The 20,278-nt window shown below is 36.9% G+C and overlaps 1 protein-coding gene across 2 annotated transcripts in view; it reads left to right on the top strand.

Moving 5' to 3' along the window:
• CCDC102B (coiled-coil domain containing 102B) overlaps positions 1 to 15,796 on the top strand; it is a 147,411-nt gene extending 131,615 nt beyond the window's left edge. For both annotated transcript variants that reach the window (XM_069005931.1, XM_069005930.1), the window contains one exon: positions 15,117 to 15,796. In XM_069005931.1, the coding sequence (XP_068862032.1) occupies positions 15,117 to 15,206 (90 nt within the window). In that variant the 3' untranslated portion in view covers positions 15,207 to 15,796. The remainder of the gene's footprint in view (positions 1 to 15,116) is intronic.
• The last annotated feature ends 4,482 nt before the right edge of the window (positions 15,797 to 20,278 follow it).

The following is a 20,278-nucleotide window of genomic DNA, read 5'->3' as shown; positions in this document are numbered from 1 at the left end:
TGCAGAACTGATCTACCAAAAAGCTTGCAATTTGTTGCAAAATATATGACTTCAGAATAGTTAAGAAATTAACTTGTATATTCAAAACAGATAGATGCAATAGATAGAAAGAGAATGTGTAAAGTATAAAAGAGGAACATTAATTAGAAAGTGATGTGTGACCAAGTCTGGGATTTATAAGCAATAATGCACTTTGAGTGCTCGAAACTCTATGTCCAGCACAGAGCCAATCGTTGAAGGCTCTGACAATGGGCAGGTTACCAGCCCAATTAGACAAGTTGGTAACGCCTCTGTGATGACATATTTAAGAAAGGAAAAACCGGAGGAAGCTCGATTTTCTTCTCCCGAGGCGTGGTGAGGCAGCCGCTGGCGCCCATCCCGGCGGGGGTCACTGGCGGCCGCGTGGCCGGGGCCCTCCCGAGGCTGAGACTACGCGGGCAGGGCCACCCATGTGGTACCGGCAGGGACCATGCGGCCAGCGATGAAAACACAGCAAACAATTCCCCAACACAGAGCACAGACAGGATCAACCTTCTCAGCACTGTGAAGCTCTGTAAGAACTTTTCAATTGATAGAACTTGAGAACAATAATACCTACAACAATTTTCTTCAGAGCCAGAGAAAAGGACAAGTAAAGACGCATGAGGAGAACCAACATGGAGGCACCAAGGTCAGTGAAAGGAGGCAGGGGGAAGAAGTGCTTCAGGTGTCAGAGCTGAAATTCTTCTGCAAGCCATGGTGACGACTATGATACAACAAACTGTTTCCCTGTAGTTCATTAGGTGCATGGGGTGGATGCAGAGATCCACATGCAGCCCATGAGGAAGAGTACTCACACTGGAGCACATGGATACTGAAAAGCTGTAATCTAGTTAGATTCTAGTTCCTAGTTAGGAACTCAAACAGAGAGAGAGGACCCTTGGTTCTAGACATAGAGACAGAGAACCCTTGGCTCCAAAGTAGAACAGCTCATCCTTAAAAGACTAAACTCCATGAACTAAAATGACCCAGGCTAGGCAGTTGTGGGAAGATGCTTGGCCCGTGGGAGGGACTCAGGTTACAGCAGGTCAGGCTGGCTGCTGTTCGGGAAAGTTAAAACTGTGCTGGAAATGTTCACAGAGAACTATCTCCCATCGGAAGGATCCCAGGGCACAGGAGAAGAAAGAACTCCTTTCCCTGAATGAACTGAAAAAAAGATTCTTAGAAAGACTGACCAAAAGCCCGTGGTTTTGTCTTCTTGTACAGTTGGTGGGAAAGATTGAGGGGCTGGGAAGGAAAGGTGTTCTTAAGGTTTATTTTAGTTCTCATTACCCTTTTTGCTTTTAATTCTGTTAATAAATTTTCTTTATACGGTTTAAGTTTTGAACCTGTTTTGCCTTAAACTGTTTTTCCCCTAAACCTTAACTCATTAAGTTTTTGTTTTAATTCCCCCTCCTCTTCTCAGGTGTAGCAGAGGAAAATAAGTCAATAGTTTTTTCATGGGTGCCTGGCACTTAGCCAGTGTCAAACCACCACACAATATTGCAAAATTTGTACCAAATAGGCTGAGTGAAACTGAAGCATATGGCAAAAATTACAAGAGTTGTGATGCTTCCAGTTCAATGTATTTTAACAAAGCACAGTTTTGCTGAAGTCCAGTGCTACTCAAATTGATTTTAATTCTCAAGTGACAATTATGGAGGTGTTATTTCAACATTTTTTTAAGGCCATATTTGATCTCAAAGAAACAAAATACACTACAATTATTTGAATTACTTACATTCATTGAAATTAAAAAGAAATTTATCACTAATTGCAATGAAATATGAGTGATAATAACCCAAAGTCTTCCAAAGGAGAAACTGTAATTTCACCTTATCCTTGAGATCGTAATACAGGCAAATACCACTGGGTTTTACTGGACAGAGAGAAATCATAATCTGAAATCAAAAAGACTGAACTTTATGTTCTCTTTTGCTGCATTTTGAGACATTGGTAGTGCTTTAAAGTAAAAGAGAAACCCATCTTTATAAATCTGAATGCTTCTCCCTGGTCAGTGAGGACATGTGTCTTAAATGCAGTTGGATGAAAAAAAAATAGCAGAAGCAAAAAGTCGTCCAAGTTCTTGCCGAGTTCATTTCACTTTACAATTCTTCTTATGCCACCTCAAGTATGGATCTGAAAAAACACTTTAGTTTCGGATGTTGATCTGTATGCTCAACAGTGCCTAGTGAGTGCAACAGAATAGTATCACTCAAAGTTCCAACTAAACTGGTGTCCTCTTTCTGGGAGTGGACAAAGGTAGGTCTCTGCAAGACTTTAAGAACAAAGCAGGCAGGTGATCATACATCCCAGGAGTACCATGCAAGATTCCAGGAAAATCAAAATCAAGGACTCCTCAGTCAGAGATGGTATCTTTTAAGCCTTTTCTTCTACTAAATTGTTCAATTGCTTTCTGGCCCCCTGTAAAGCTTTTATAGTAGCCTACTACAAGAGTTCTCAAGACTTGTGTTTTGTTAACATTTATTCAATGTTGATAGAGGTTGTGACCTGTTCCTATTCACTCCATCATATACATCCTGAATTTTGCCTAGTCACCTCTGCTGTTCAAGCCAGACCAGACATGTCTTTTCATGTTTATGGTTCTGCAAACCTTTTCTTGGTTTGTCATGATTTCTTGTCAGATATAGTAAATATTGTATTCAATATTCATCATGTGGTCATTTTACTGGATTACTATCGTAGCATAATTATTGCGTTCCTAGCAGTTCACTTTTTTTCTTGCAACTTCACTGTTCCAGACCATTGTTACAGTATCTTATTACTTTCCAAATTCTGCATAATGAACGATTTTTTTCTTTCAAATAAGAGAGCAGCATGTTCTCACTGAAAAAGCAATGGGATAACTTTAAAAAGCTATTAGTTTTATAAGTGGAACAATTCAGAAGTTTTCAAATTCAACTCCTGCCAATTTAGATTGTTTCGAATCTACTTGTCTATAACTAATCAGAAGTTAGCTATTTCTGTTTGACTTTTTTCTTCTTTTTTTTGAATGCTGACAGTCTGATGATGCCTTTCACTGAATTGATCTGTCACTTCACGAATTTTAAACTATCATCTTTAGAGATCCTGAATGATGATGTGCAAAATTGTTTCTTGGGCCTATAACTTCAAATACTGCACTTTTGTTTCTTGGGCCAATAACTTCAAATACTGCACTTTCTACTTTTAACTTTTAGGCAGAAATATAGTAATGTCTTTTTCTATATCCATCATGGATATAAATGGATCCGCCTTGCAAAAAAAGAAAAAAAAGCCTATTTTACTACCAAAATTAAAAAAAGCAAGCAAGCATGGTCTGTCAACCTGGGTCTGTCAGCATTTGTGAGGTTTATAGGCTTGTGTTTCTTTACCATTACCTGTAAAATATTTGACAGTTATTTATTTTTTCACTGTTGTTGTGTTTCAGCTGTGACACTGTTGGGGCTGCCTGAGGCAGCACAGTGTCCAGCTGCAGATGTCCTTGGCTTCTGCTGCTGCAGGCAGGGGTTGGCTGCAGGAAGGAGGGAAAGCTGTCAGCTGCAGCCTGCAGGGAAAGCTGCCTCCTTCGCAAGGAGCGAGCCCCAAACAAAGGTGGTGTAAAAGCATCAGCAGAGGCAAAGCATGAAAGAAGGAGCCTCTGTGTCGGTTCCAGCTGGTTTATTGCTGGTGGAAAATCCAGAGACAAAGACCAGGAAAAAGAGGACAGCACAGCATTTTATATGGAGGGTGGAACAAAGGGAAACAACCAATGGGGATCGAGTGAGGAGGAGGAGATAACAGGGGAATAACCAATGGGGATAACTTAGGGGAGGGAATTACATGAGTAGACCAATGGGGCAGCAAAGAAGGGAGAACTTTCCAGAACTAATACATAAGCAACTGGGAGAAATACATAAACATGAACTTATACATAAAACTGGGTGGAGACCTCCTGAACCAATGAACTTAAAACATGTAAACTAAGAAGCACTGGGATCATGGGAACTCACCGTGGCCACGGGATGAGAATCAGAACTCTGTGTTCTGGCATCCTGTGGACCAGTTCTCTGAATGCTCTGCTGCAGTGGCCACTGCCACCCGCACTGCAACACGGCTGTGTTCCAAAATTTAGAAAATGAATAGAAAAAAGAAGAGAAAACATTCTAATGTTCTTATGGTTTTAGATTCATAAATGAATTCTGGTGTTACCCCAGACATAAGATTTTTTAAGTAAAACAGCATCTCAGACTTGGAGAATGCAAATGTATTCCTCTTAGAGGCACTTTAAGTGCTTCATTCTGAAGACAACACTGACACTAAAGAGCTTCTTTTCCTTCCCAGTACAGTTGCACTTGTCATAAAAAATTCCCAAGTAGTAGTTGTGCCAAACTGAAAAATTACAAAGTTAAAGTTGAGCTAAGATTATTCATATTCTTTGTATGTTGTCTCTAAATTTCTAGTTTATAAGGAGGGAAGACTTAGGAAAACTTAGAAATTCTGACTAATACTAAAGGAGTTGTTGCACAGAAATTATTTATGTATGCTCAGAATTTTTATTAGTTTTGTGAAAGTAGCTCTATACATGTTAGAGATGCATCAGCATTGAGCTGTCAGTGGTGCTTCTTTCACAATTTAGAGGGGAAAAAATGTATTTCTCCCATCGGGTTTAGGAATAATTGAATGCTGTGTTCATACCTCTTCTTATTCAGAGGTAAATTAATTCACAGACATGCATGTGTTTGTAACAAACATGTCTCTATTTTCATGCATGATTGTATTACACTCAATTTTCTGTCATAACTTGTGAGAGATAAGCTGCTTTACTTTATCAAAATGGCAAGGCCACTCATTATTAGAACCTGACAGTGACTAGTTCTAATACTCTGTGCATCAGTTCATGCAGTTAATGTAGTTATACTGGCACAAAACGGATCAAATCCAGCACAAACAACACAAGAGATGAGCAGAATTCAGAACCACATGATGAAAGAACTAGCTTGTTTGGTTTAAGTTTTTGTGGTTTTTAAATCCAGCATAGATCATGTATGTACTTCTGAATTCCGCATATTCTATGGATCTTCTGTATCTTCTATAAAATGCTGTAAAAGTTCCTAAAATCTAAGAAAATCTACTGTACAGACAATATTCTCAAACTGCTTTTGATATTTCTGATCCCAGTAGGATGATGCTCACTCTGCGACCCCCCACTGTGATTCATAATTTTCGGGAAATAAGGAGAATACACTGAATCAGCTGTGCCTGGTTTAAAAACAGAGCAAAAAGCTGGATTCTGTTTCTGGTCACAGAAGAGCTTCATAGCATGTCAGTCCAATATTCTATTAATTTAATGACATAAATAGAACTATAACCTTTCTTTTATTTATTATTGCATCAATATTTTTCAAAAGTAGCCATTTACAGGCATCTAAAGAATAGTTTGAAAAATTTAATCTTTGGAAGTACTAAAAAATTTAGAGATCTGAAAAAACAAGGACTTGCGAAGCAGCAGACAGAGAATTGTAACAGTAACAAAATAATTCTATTAAAAAACCAAACAAACAAACAAGAAAACCAACCGAACAATATTTTTGTATTGTTACTGAAAGAAAGGATGTTCAAGATATACGACCTTTTCTATTGTCAAAAGTTATAAGTAAAATTACAGAGGATGTGAAATTAAAGTCAATGACATACAATTGGATCTATTAATATTCCATCAATGTATATATATTTGGGGTTTTCTTTTAACTTTTAAGCATGAATGTACAATAAACCAACAGGTGTGTATGCTCCAGCTCCTGAATGGGTCAGGTGGATGCATTGTCTGCTTTGTAAGGGAAGAGTCTTGAACCCTTCCACTCAGAGGTCTGAGAGGGGTGTGAATGAGATTTACAGAATGATGAAGGCAGGAGATGAGCTGAGCATGGCACTGTTGTTGGTCAAACATGAGAAACGGGGCACTGAAGCCTGGGTGAGAGCAAGAATAAGAGAGGCAGCAAACAGAGGCAGCATTTTGAGCAGCCTTTTGCACAGAAAGGGAGAGAAGATGGAGATGGGAAACCACAGAACTGTCAGTCTCACCTCGATCCCCGAAAAGGTAACAGCTAAACCTGGAAACAATTTCCAACCATACTGGGGACAGTAAGTCCATTGTCTGGATCCAAAATTGTTTATCTGAATTTCTGGGCAACAGGCCAATAAAAGAATTCTGAAAGTACTAAGCAGGAATGTATCTGCAGACATTCCTGATGCAATGGTTCTGGATGCTGGAGGAGTAACAGAAAAATAGACAGTAGAGACACGGTCATACCATGAAGAATTTTGACCTGGCATTGTCATAATCAAGAGACACTAAAATTAGACTTTTCAAAGGAGTGTGTAGGTAATAGGTCAACTTATTCTGAACTATATTGAGAATTAGGTGCATCATTTGAAGCCATGATGATTTTTTGCCTTTTCTTTTATACCCCTTTTATATACCTTTTTATAACTTTTGTATTCTTTGTGGTTTTTAGCCTACATTCTTAGACTTGTTTGTCAAGCTAGGAGACTAAACATCTTAGAAGCCTCATAGTTAGGGATCAGTGTGCCCCAGACCCCAAGGTCCTCTCCAGAACACATTCTGTAAACCAAGATAGAACCATCCAGGGGAAGGTTCCTTGGGGAGGGGGGCTCATTGCAGCCTCTCGTTGGGGAATCTTTGATAGATATGCTAATTAGTAAGACCTATAATGTTATGCCAGATCTATTGTGTGGGTGCATTGTGGTGTGCATTGGGGTGCATTCATCCTGGCCATGGTGCACCTAAGGATCTTTAAAATAAATTCAGAGGTAAAACCCCTTTTTCCCTTCTAACCATGTTTGACTCGATTTTAAGACCAGGAAAACGCATCAATTAATGTAATTGAGTTATGGAAAGACTCAGGCATCTTTTCTTACCAAAGAACCTCCCAAAAAACCCCAAACTGAGAAAAGTATTATTGTTAACTTTTACCAGATCTATGAATAGTATTTGGCAAATACCAATTTGTTTTTCTAACACATTGGTAAATAGATTAAAAAATGTTACAAAAAATGGACAAGGGAAAAAAATAAGGCATGCTCTATATCTTATCTACTTGTGTTTTACCTCATCTTTAATTGCTTTACTCTTTCTCTGCTTTTGTCTTTGTCAGCTTTACTGCCGTTATGGCATCAGAGCTTTCCCCCTGCTGTTTGCATACATAAGATAATTTTACTGGTCCTGAGAGCCCTTGTACTTTTTTATCAGTCAGGGTAGGTCACAAGATAATGAAACCTTCATGTCACCAGATTGCCATCACCATTTTTTGCTTTTCACTTCAGCTCCCACATGATTTCAGCGGTCAAAACCTTACCAGCCACAGAACTGGAGATTAGTGCTTTGTGGTATTTGAAAGCTGGGGTTCCAACTTCCAGTTAGATGATTTTCTAGCTGCATGCTATCTTTAACAGCTGGTGAAATAGTAGCTTCTATCATGTCAGGATTTGAAGCTGGGAGGAATGGTAGGGAGCATAATGACTAATTGTAATGCTCACATTCAAGTTCTATCTCTAGCCTTACAAGTTTTAAAGGAATTGCTTTCACTGTTGCAAAGCTCATAATCACAGCACAGCAGTTGTGCACGTTATTTGTTCCTACTCCAGCCGGTTCAAGAGATACCACTGTCAAAGATGAGCAGTGTTTTGGGCAATGATCCAAGGCAGAACATGGTCTATGGCATAGCTCTCTAGTGCTTCCCAGAACTCTCATATAATTTTCATTCAATGACGATAACTAGGAGGCATAATACTGAATGATACCACAGTATAGTAAGCAATTTTTTCAGGAATTAAAGTATTTGAGTGTACACGGTTTTTTTCTTTATTTTGAGGAGAACTTGATTTTCAATCCAAATCTTAGTATGATGCACTGTTTATATTGGGAAAAAATTGTACAAAGAACCTCCCCAATATAATTCTGAAAATACCTCATTTAGTTTCATTACATATTTGGATGCAAAATAGAAAGTGAATAAGGGACATGGGGAGGAAAGTTAATGTCTGCTACAGAGTTTTATATCTTTCATACCTGAAAGAAGAGAGAAGTAATGAAGATGCATGTTGAGCAACTGTTAAAATTTAAGAATTCTGAAAGGGTAAAAGGAATTAAATTGAAGCTGGCAACCATGTAATTGCTGCGAAGGGAAATGATCATGATTTTTATTGGCCTGGAGATTGTGTAGGTGAAGATATTATTGTGGCAAATGAATCTTAATGTATTAAAAAAGGAATGAGAAAAGGGCTTATGCCAAGTGTACTTTCTTAGCCTTTTCTCTGTTATTAAAGAATTTGCTCAAAAAACAATTCTATGCAAATCATGCTCTTAAAACAGAGAGGAGTGTATATATTATTTATATCTTCTTCTTTGTAGGACCAGAAGAACTATTCCTGTGTTCAAAATCAGAAAGCATTTTGTAAAGAAATATTAAAGCATGTTATACAAGTGAGACTTCTTGCATCTACTTACAAGTCCTAAAGCAGTCACCTATACTATCTACATCCTTCAATATTTCTGATATCTCTTTTCCAATTTTTACTTTGAAATGTATTTAAATTTTGCGTGCTTGCAACACAAGTGTGAAACACAATGCTTTGAATAATGAGAAAAATGTCAAAATCAGTTTGTTTTTGGCCTGAGTATATGCTTAGCAACAGCAAAAATGCTGAAACATGCTATTTTTTTCAAATTTCAAAGGAAATTTTCTGATACCTTATTGTAATTTGCCAGGAATTAAATATTTACTGTCACAATTGCATGAGTGATAAATAGAGATGGACATAAGAGGAAAAAAAAGGCATTTTCAGGCAAATTTTTAAAAATGTACTTTTTTCTGAATATTTTCACTGTAAAAGCTGATATGAATATTTTGGTTCATTCCAATAGGTCCAAACTATTCTAGAAACCAAAAGTAGAAAGGCCAGAATATTACTATGACTCCCCTAAAAGCTGAATTTTTGCTTCTTGTGTTCATTTTGTTGGGGAGAATGGATAGAATTTTTCTTCTATCATGTAGTTGAAAGGAAAAGTCATCTTATTTGGTCATCCCATAGCCTATCATGATCATATTCTAAAATATTAGAATTGAAGAAAGATGTTATTATGCAAAGTTAACTGAGCAAAAATATGTGAATATCTGAGAATTAACAACTCAAGAAAAAGAGAGTTTTTAAAGGTCATTTTAATTCTTTTCATATGTCAGAACAGTGAAACAATTATGTTATAAGTGAGAATGATTCTTCTTTTGGAAAACCGCAGTTAACAAGACCTGAGTTGTGAAAGACTGTTCAAAGGAAGATTTTCCTATTAAGTAGCCACGGAGTTGTATTTATCCTCTACCATTCTAAAAGTTCTTACAGTCAGTAATTCATTCAACATTTCAGCTACAGCAATACAGAAGCGAAGGGTTTGGTTTAATAGCAAAAGTTTGATCAAAATATTAATTTTGTCATATTCTTTCTTAGGGAAAATATTACGTGTAATTGTATAATGAATTTCAGCCGTACCTACTGTAATACACTGTACCCAGAAATATACTTGGGAAATTTATCCTGGCATAAATTTTGAAGTTAAAAGGGGTTATAATTATATAGGAAAACACAAACATTTTCTTGTAAGGAAAATCAAAGCATAATTTTTAATGAGTTCAATAAGTAAAAAAAAATTAATGAGAAATATAGAAAAAGATGGCTGGTGGTCTTGTGGATCTCAAAGGAAACACAACATTTAACATTTAAAGAAAAAGTCATGCTGTTTGAGAGCACATATAGTATTTTTAGAGACTGGCATAGTGGGTGAATTTACAGTTGGTTTGAGTAGTTTCTGCAGTGTAAAAATACGAAACCTAATTCAATATCCATATGTTCACTCATGATCTTTCACAGTCCCCTAATGCTAAATGGCAAATATGTTTTAATTAAAGCAGAATCTGACATAAATCCATGTCCTATATCTTGGGCATTAACCTGTAATTCCACTTAGAATATTAATCATTTTATTCATAAATAAAAGCCTAAAATTGCAGTTTAGTTTATACCAGTAGATGCTAGATCAAGCTTATAATGATTTCCTTTCTTAACTCTGATTTGGTTTCATACCAGAGATCCCTTCCTTCTATATCCACACTTGAAAATCGTTCAGTGTAGCACCACTGTCACTGGTGACACAGTAAAAGACAAATCATAGTGGGTCCAAACTGAAATTTATTATTTATTATTACTAAATGAACTCTCATATTATATAGTTAAAAATTACATATTCAGGATATCAGTTATTTGGTCTAAATTATTTGATCGAAATATTTCTGATGCAAGTATTTGAGATGGTGGTGGTGGGGGCTTATTGCCAATCTAATTTCATTTTCTATATCAAACTCATGACACAGTTTATGAATTTTTAGAAAGGCACATGAGATAGTTAATAGCATTCCTTTGAGAAGAGAACTGGGTTTTAGTTTCCATAGGAGTCCTGAATTCAAATAGAAACCTTGGTAGGATTGAGCTAGTATGGCAAAACTCAGCACTTCTAAGAGGCATATGGAATCTGTAAATACCAAAAAGAGAGAGAGAGTGTGTTTCACAAATAACTTCCATCTTGTTTTTGGAAATACGGAGATTCCTTAAGCTTTAGTTTTTCAAGAATAAACGTCCTTGAAGGAGAAAAATTTTTCAGACACCTTCATTTCCCTCTCTTCTCCACATGTACAGGTGGATATTTATCAGAATATAGTCACCTTATATTTCTTGTTGTATTTTCTTTAACACTGCTACACTAGTCCCTTACTATTTTGCCTCTAATCTATACTCCTGAGAAATACGCACATCTGTCCTTGGGAAGTCGTCACTGTTTAAAAAAACAACAACCTTTTAATGTTTCTCTGTAGAATCATTACAGCAAATTGTGTGAGGATTAAAGAAGACAACAATAATAATTTAAGTATCATGTGTAGCTACCTTAAAATAGTTCTATCTAGCTCTTCCGTTTAATTAATGTTTGGAAAGAATCTTGCCTTCCATTTAATACTTACTGTGCACTTACACTAAAAAAAGAGATTAATTTAAACAGCAGTAAAAATTTTTAAAATATTCTGTGGAGAAATGCATGCACAAACTGTATTAATTGAGCTCTAAATTAGTGGTGCTAAACAACAAAAGCAAGGAAATGCACAGTGAAGCAGGAAATGTACCATATGTTATTGTATACCTGGGCACAATGGGGACACTATCTTAATGTCCTTCTTAATGTTCCTGTTGTACTAGATATTGGTGGACATATGGTATGCTGCCTTTTTATATGCTTGTGTCTTTTCATTATTTTGTTAGCTGAATTTGATAGCATTTTCTATTTGTGTGCTGTAAGGAAAAGGGCTTTAAAATGTTTTGCTCATTTATCTAGAGTTTGAAACCCATGCATTTTATTTTGCTTATTCATTTATACCCCATTTTTAAAATTTTCTTCAAGAGCAGTTGCTTATTACTTTTATTTTTAATCTTTCCATAGGTTTTGTCCCTGTCTGGCAATAATTTGGAATACAGCTGAGTAGCCCTTCCACGTGCAGAGGGGTTTTGACTCGCTGTCAGCACTGGCCAAACAGATGGCTAAAGCAACAGCAACAGCTGCAGAGCTCACCAGACTTTGCACAACCACAATCATACAACCTTAGAATCATAGCATTAAGAGTCCTTTAGGTTGGAAAAGACCTTCAAGATCATTAAGTTCACCAGTTAACCCAGCACCACTAAACCATGCCCCTAAGCATATCTACACATCTTTTGAATACCTCCAGGGGTGATGACTCAAATATTTCCCTGGGCAGATGGTTTCAGTGCTTGACAACCCTTTTAGTGAAGGATTTTTTCCTAATATCCCATCTAAACCTCCACTGGCACAACTTGAGGCCATTCTCTTGTTGGAGAATGGAATTATTGGGATCAATAAAGGAGCTGTGCAAGCTATTGACCTGGAGGCTTTTGGGCCTGTGTGTGTGAGACACTTTCCATGGGAAAGTCTCTGTAAAGCAGAACAGTTTCAGCCTGAGAAATTTCAGGGAGTAACGTACTTGCAGGTGCGACATCTAGGAGTATAAGGGAGGCAAGGACAAAATTCTTTTGAGCATAACAAGACTGTGGAAAACTGCCAATGTCGTCTGATTGTGTAGAAATAGAAATATGTCCTGATAAGTAAGCCACTTAGGAGCTAAGAAGCTGGTTTACTATATAAGTGCCTTTAGACTGCTAATAAATCGGAGTGTATTTTTCAACCATATTGGCTGGCTTCTGTTTTTCTCCCCCTGCCGGGGATCCGAGCTCCCCGTCCCGCCACGGCTTCCGACATTCTCTCTTGTCCTTTTTCTTGTTCTTTGAGCACTCATGCAACTGCCTTATTCCCCGACTGCCCCAAGGAACCTCAGCCAGCTCCAGTTGGCAGCAGACAAGTTTCCCATTTCACTTGACTCCTAGTGCCCTTCCAGCTGAGGGACAAAACACAACAACTTCTTGCGACATTTCTTCCTGGATATCACGTGTTTTCAGGGTTGGCTGATGCAGAATAACAAAGGGAAAGCTCTCCTTAATTTTTTTTATGGCACAGTCTTAATAAATGTTTGCATTTAAATAGGCTGTTCATTGCTTCCATCACATGGAATAAACACATTGAAGTCACAGACGTCCAGACCTAGTCAGAGGAAATATATCACATACCAGAGAAGAGCAACTGAGCCAAATCCTTTTGACATAACATGTGACTTACTCCAGTTACACCCTGGCAAAAATTCCCTTCATCAAAGCAGTAATCTCAGGGATTCCTACTGGAGGTGTTTGAAGACTGTTTATATTGTGGAAATAAAAGGACATTGTTGTACATTAGCTTCTCAATAGGCACTCAAGTCTTACAAGTCATTACAGATCAGGACTAGTCTTTTAAGTAAGATTTAGTGCTTTCTGGCAAGTGTGAGTACTTTTGTCTAAACATTTAAAGCTTACCATTCTAATATTCATACAGCACTTTTGGTTGCAGCTCATTACATGTGTAGCTGCATTGATTTAAAAATTAAATAGGAGGCATGATGAAAGTCTCCTAACTTTTTATAGATGTCAGATAGCCTAACATGACATCTAGAAATTCCAGACTATTTGTTTCTGGAATTTTTAAATAAGAAATATTTTAAAAACAAATAACTTGATTTGTCCTGAAAATTTACCATGTGTATTCCCAGGAAAGCAAGAAGTAATTTAAGTCCATAGCCATCAATTACAGCTAACATTTTTTCATATATTTTAGTTTGCTTTCTTTAAATTTAATTTAAAACTTTTTCAGTTGCTAGTTTTAGGAATTCTAATTTTATTCTATTAATATATCTTCAATAAGCAAATGAATGGGAAAGGATTGAACTACGAGAGATTTTGCACAAGTATTTTAATAAGGAGTTGTTGATAGAACTTATCTAGAATTTTTTATAAGGCAAAGTCATTATTGGAAATCATTAGATTAAAATAATTAAAAAGGAAACAGACATCTCTTTCAAAAGGATTCCAGTAAAATTCAGTAAAAGCAACCAAGTTTCTGAACAGCCTAGTCTTGTGTATCCAGCAGGGTGAAGAACTTGCCAGTTTATTGATTCTTACTGATGTAGGGCTTGGCAATCAGTCTGTATCTGGAATAATTAGTGGGGATGTTCATCAGTAGACAGGAGCATTATGAGGTTCCTGATGCTATAAACAATTACACTACTGTGCCAGCTCAAAGGCTTTTTACACTTTGGCAGCTTAAATGCTTTTGACATGTGATGCTGTTTTTTCTAAGAACACTGTTGTTTTATAAATAGTAGGCAGATTAGATTAGATTAGATGTATGTGCACAATGGCATGACTGACCTGTCTGCAGTGCCAGGGAATGGATTACAACTACAAAGAAGTAACTGGGTACCATCAAAGTGGTAAAAAGTCTCCACATTTTGGTAAGAAGTCTCAGGTTCCTTGATGTGTTACTCAGACTTTGTTCACAGAACTTTAGGGGTGACAGAATCAAGATTAAACCAATGGGTTTGTGGATTCTCTTCTGAAAACCTGTTCAAGACACATAAAGAAAACAAGAAACACCATTGCACCATGGCTTTTGGTAGGATTTGAATGAAAGTGAAAAGATGACATGGAGGGAATTGGAGATTTATGTCCCTAAGCTTAAAGCACAATAAATTAATCATGGATGAGATAAAAAGTAGTAACATACAGAAATGGTTTAGATCTGACATGATTTCCTCACTCTTACATGCAGTCTCCTTGAGTCAGTTTGTAGAGTAGCTACTTTGGGCAGTATTTAAGATCCTAAATTTTGATAAATCTCTGTTATTCTATACAAGGCTACTGTCTATTCCCTGTGCTCTAAATTCCCCAGGAGTGTAATAGCCTGTTTCTGGCACCCAGTTTGAGTGGATGTTCTTGGTCTGCTGCACATTGTTATTAGGAATGTGATTTACCAACTCAAAAATTATAAAAACTGACACGCTTTTAGCATTGTTATGTTTCAATGATAAACTTTACAGTGTTTATGTTTTTGTAAATAGTCTCTCCTTATTGTTATAAATTTAATATGAAGACATGATGCTGAACTAGAGGCTAGAATTCTGTCAAATGAGGGATTTGAGATATATTTGATCTTTTTCACTATTCCCCACTTTCCCTTCTTGGCATAAAGAGACTCATCAGTTTCAAGTAAGTACTTTAAATGTATCTTGAATAACAGTAGGACTGAAGTTCAGAACTGCCAATCAATAAATAATGGCTCCTAGTCATCAAAAGTTGCTTGTTTCTCACTGTGAAAGACAATTCCAAGTAATTGCTCTGAAACCCTATGCTTTTTCATTTTTTATTAAGCAATCCGCTGAAAAAATATCCAGTGTGTACTCTAAAGTTCACAATACAGAAAGATTTTCTCATTTAAATTCTACCATCTCCTATTGAAATATTTTTCTTAGAAGACATTTGATCTGCAGTTGTTTAAATTTCACCTGACTTTTCTGTTTCTTGTTGTGGTCACACCGTTTTTTAAAATTTCATTTCAGAGTAAAGAGGTGGAAGAAAGTGAACACAGGATTTGGGACCAGACAAAGTTCCTTGTCTGCTGTTGGAGATTCTACCACAACAGTGAGTGAAGGTACAGGAGATCACCAAAAACCCCTGCAGCAACAAGGCCAACAGCAAAGAGGAGAGGCAAACACTGTTCATGAAGATGTACAAGAAAATTTCGTCCAAGAAGTGCATGCCAGACGAGTGGGAATACTGTATGCATTGTTCCTATGTATTCCTGATTTTTTATAAGAGCCAAGGAAAATATGGTAGAGTTAGTGTGCACCTATTTAGAATTTATGTTGACTATAATCATTCCTTTCCAGTTGTTCTAATTGTTCTCTTCTAAAGCAAAAGGCGGACTTTAATTAAATTTTCCCATATTTTACCTTCCTTTGGGAAAAAGCACTTTCGAATGTGCATGGCATATGAGAGAGTTCCACATTCTGTCCTGGGAAGACATTGAGCCTGAAAATGGAAGTCAGTGGTTTGTTTCTTGCTTTGCTTGTGTGTTTTACTTTCATACAGCAGTGGGCAAATATATCTGTATCTCAGGACCCCTGTTCTTCACTGTTCTACCAGGGTGACTTGCATATTTCATTTTTCTTTCATTAGAAAAAAGAAGAAGAAGAAAAAATATTTTATTTTAAATACACAAATATTATCACATACACATTTAGACTAAAGAAATATCCTTTCCTTATGTATTTCTTGTACTCATATAATAGAAATAATGCATATCAAATTTACCTTATTGTCTACGTACCACATTTTTATTTAAATTTTACTTTATTAATTGTCCATGTAAAAAATTGTAAATATCACATAGGAAGCAAGATACATATGTTAAGATAAACTGGAAAAGCAGATTTTGAGAATTTTAGAAAATTCACGATTTATAAAAACAACAGCAACTTTCAGCCATCAAGTCAGGCACAAATTATAATTTTGTTAGCCATGTGTAATTGATAATGAATATGTGCAGATTCTGTTGCACAAGGATTGCTGCAACTGCTCAGAAATATGTTCTTTTCATTCTTTATATCCCTATAAACTGAAAACTTTTAAGAGGATTCTAGTTATATTTAAAGCTATGTCCTTTCTAAGAGGGAACTGTGAGATCGCTTGATTTCTTTTGTAACCTAGGACCATACAAAAATAAAAAAGTATTAAAGATTATTGATTACACAGGAATCACATTTTTCCCAGGAATTCTCTGAGCTGCAGATGGTAGGAAGCTGGGAACTAAATGTTCTTATGACCCTCTCTGAGCTTTAGGCTGCTGCTGGAGATGGGATGCTAGAGCAGAAGGATCTGTGTTTTGACTACTTTTAAAAGTTTTTAACCCTCTTTTATGTTTATAATGCTGACCTAATCCTAGCCATTAATTCTCAGGACACACTAAGGGATATACAATGAGGGAATTTTGTCTTTGTTGCCAGTAGCTGATTCACAAGTTCATCAACAAGGTACAGAGATACTGTGAGACAATTTATTTTTAAATGGAGTTTAAACATGTAAAACTTACAAGAATTGACAATAAAATAAGATTTGTAATTCTTTTTTTCATAATTCAAACTTCCTCCCTTTGTTAGCTCACTGGTTCAAGGTTTTATATTAGATGAAAGATCTCTGGTCTTGTTCCATGCATTGTGAAATGACACACTGACTTTCTCTAAAACTCCATCTGCTTTTCTTATGCCAGCATCTTCATGGCGCCACAGTCTGTGAAATGGCTGTATTGAAAATGTTGATGTGCACAATAGGCATGGAAAGTGCATAATTATTGATTTTCAAATGCTGTAACAGCCAAATATACTTCTATGGTTACACTGAAGCGCTTGAAAATATGGCAGTACCACATAACAGCTTACTGATAAAAGCTTGTATCATTTAGATAAGCTTTAGAGACAAGATCTTTCTTTTTTTTCCCCTCTGACAAGCCATTGGAAATAAGTTATTTTTAGCGATAAAGTATGGTTTCAGCATTGGCCAAAATATCAATAACTTCCAGAGTATCTTTTCAGCCCACAGTAATAACTGTAGCTAAAAATCAAGTCAAATGATAATTACAAATTACTAGGGAAATTGGGATTCCATCTTTCCTGTCTGTATTTCTAAATCTGTAGAAAAACAAATAACCTTTAATTGGTGCCGGGGAATATTTCTGTGCTAACAGCTTGGTAGTGTAGCATGGATATTGAGGGAAATCAAACCAGAAGCTAGTTTCTGCTGCTCTAACTCTACCATAAACCCTTTTGTATGTGTCCACTGTATTATACTACCCAGAAGGTGTGATACGCCTGGCTGGCCTAAAAGTCATGGTGACAATAAAATATCATCACATGATGCTAGTTTTAAAATTTATATTCCAGAATGTCAATACAGTATCTTTTCTTTCTCATGAGGAAATTTTAGTTTTTTGTGGGGTAGTTAATATTCACAGTTATCCCACACATCTTTGTAATTATTTAACTGATAATATTTTACTTTCAGGCACCTTCTGAATCACACTTCCTAAGTTTTCTTTCTTGCCTCTTACAGATCACACAAGATGCCTTATTTTTTCATAATTTCTCCCTATTCCCTGAGATAGAGGAAACTCAGCTGCTTCCATTGTCTAAATAAAATATTTATTTCATCAACACATACACAGAGAACTTCAGAGGCCTCTGTGAGGAAGTAAACCCATAAATTAGTCACTTAAAAATGAGTCAAGATAAGATGATGCATGATTGCCCTGTCTGCAGTTGAGAATGTTTGAGAATGCTAATTTATGACCTTTCCATAATAATACTAGAATGTTTCCAGGTCTTAAATATACATCTATGATATTTTCTATGTACCAGTGTTCCCATCCATTCCTCTTCACATTTTACATGTGGGAAATGAAGATTAACAGATCTGTGCAGGGATGATTTGCTCAAGGTCACCAAGCATAATTATGGGAAAGCCAAGAAAACTTTTAAACTTAAATCTGGTTGCAAACAATTATCTGTTCTTCATCTCTTAAAATGAATGGTGCCTAAAACAGTGGATTGCCCTTAGAAAAAAGTCACTAAATAGGCTTTCCTACTTTTCTTTTTAAGATAATAAATAGCATGAATCTTTTATGTGGATCAATTTTACAAACTGATTGTAAACACAGTGATAGAAAGACCTGCAAATAATTTTCACAGCTTGCAATTAAACCTTGTTTAATACTGTAAATGTGCATATTATTTACTATTGTTATATGTGCAGAAAGATAGGAAAGAATGATTTATGTGGTCTTGTGGTCTCCTACTTGATATGGAAACAGTGGGTAACACTGTGTTTGGAATAAAATAGACTAGAACAGTTCAGCTGGAAGAGACCTACAATGGCCATCCACTCCAGCTGCCTGACCACTTCAGAGCTGACCAAAAGTTAAAGCGTGTTGCTAAGGGAATTGTCTAAACACCTCTAAAAAACTGACAGTCTTGGAGCATTGACCATCTCTCTAGGGAGCCTTTTCCAGTGTGTGATCACACTGTCAGTAAAGAAATGCTTCCTAATGTCCACTCTAAACCTCCCTTGGCACAACTTTGAACCATTCCTATGCATCCTGTCACTGGACATTGGGGAGTAGAGTTCAGTACTTCCCTTTCCACTTGTCCTCCTCAGGAAGCTGCAGAGAACAATGAGGCTGCCCCTCAGCCTCTTTTTCTCCAAACTAGACAAGCCTAAAGTCCCTAGCTGCTCCTCTAAGGACATTCCTTCCAGCCCTTTCACCTGCTTTGTTGTCCTTCTCTGGATTCATTCAAGGACCTTTATGACCTTCTTAAATTGTGGGGTGCAGAATTTCACAAAGTGCTCAGGGTGAGGCCACACCAACACTGAGTAGAGAGGGACAATCACTTCTTTTGATGGGCTGATTACACTGTTTCTGGCATCTCAGGATGGAGTTTGCCTTCTGGACTTCCAGGGCACTCTGCTGACTCACACTGAGCCTGCTGCAGATCAGCACCCCCAAGTTCCTTCCTGCAAGACTGCTATCCAGCCATTCGCCTCCCAATTTATTACTGTGCCCAATATTACTCCACCCTAGGAGCAGAATATGGTATTTATTCTTGTTAAATTTCATCCTATTAATCATTACCTAATGCTCCAATCTCTCTAGATCCTTCTGAAAGGCATCCTATTCCTCAAGAGTCAACAGCAGCTCCCAGCTTGGTATCATTAGCAAATCTTCTAATGGTATATTCAGCTCCTTCATCAGGATGGTTAAAAATATATTGCTATATATATAAATATATTGATCAGAACTGGCCCTAAAATTGAACTGAGGAATACTACTGATGGTCTGTTGCCAGACAGATGTAGCCCCATTCACTGCAACCCTTTGAGTTCTGCCCTTCAGCCAGTTCTTCACCTGGCACACCTGAAACACACTCATCCCACAGCTGGACATGTCCAGAAGGATGCTGTGAGGAACAATATCAACAGCCTTAGTAAAACCCAGAAAAACTGCATCTACCACCTTCCCTTCACACAAAGGCCGATGACTTTATCATGGAAATATATCAGATTAGCTATATAGGACTTTTCCTTTGTGAACCCATGTTGTCTGTGCCATGTTGATTTCCTCCTTCCAGAATAAAGGGCTGCTTTTCTGAGGGATGCCTCAATCTCCCTCTAGAGTACTTTGAAACACTTTTCAAGATAACACGCCAAAATAACGTGCACTTATTCCACTGTTGACTTGATTAACAGTAGAGAATAACTATGAAGGGCCTATGACCAGTCCAGAACAATGTCTCCAGTAGGGTGGGAGTTATCAGAGTTTCATTAAGAACTGGTCACTTTTCCTGCTGAAATCTCTACCCTTGTATTCCCCAGTCCTCCTGTCTCCATGACTTTCACAATTGAAAGGTTTTCTCAGAATAACCTGAGCCTATTTTCCCCACTTTAAAGGGAAAGAAACTTTAAACACTGCATTTAAAATATGCTAGTAAGCAATTATTTCTCAGAAACCATGAAGATTCTTGGATACCTTTTACCATTACAGACCTTTTATCATGTGACTTCAGGAAGAAGACAGGCAATTCTAGTCAATTGAAATTGAAAAGGTCTATTCATCATTTTGTATAGTCTAAATCAAAACTAAAATCCAGCACTAATTTCAGAGGATATTCTA

This window comes from Aphelocoma coerulescens, chromosome 2, assembly GCF_041296385.1.
Source record: "Aphelocoma coerulescens isolate FSJ_1873_10779 chromosome 2, UR_Acoe_1.0, whole genome shotgun sequence".
Taxonomy (NCBI): domain Eukaryota; kingdom Metazoa; phylum Chordata; class Aves; order Passeriformes; family Corvidae; genus Aphelocoma; species Aphelocoma coerulescens.
The sequence above is the reverse complement of the archived record's forward strand: the minus strand, read 5'-3'. Positions and strand labels throughout refer to the sequence as shown.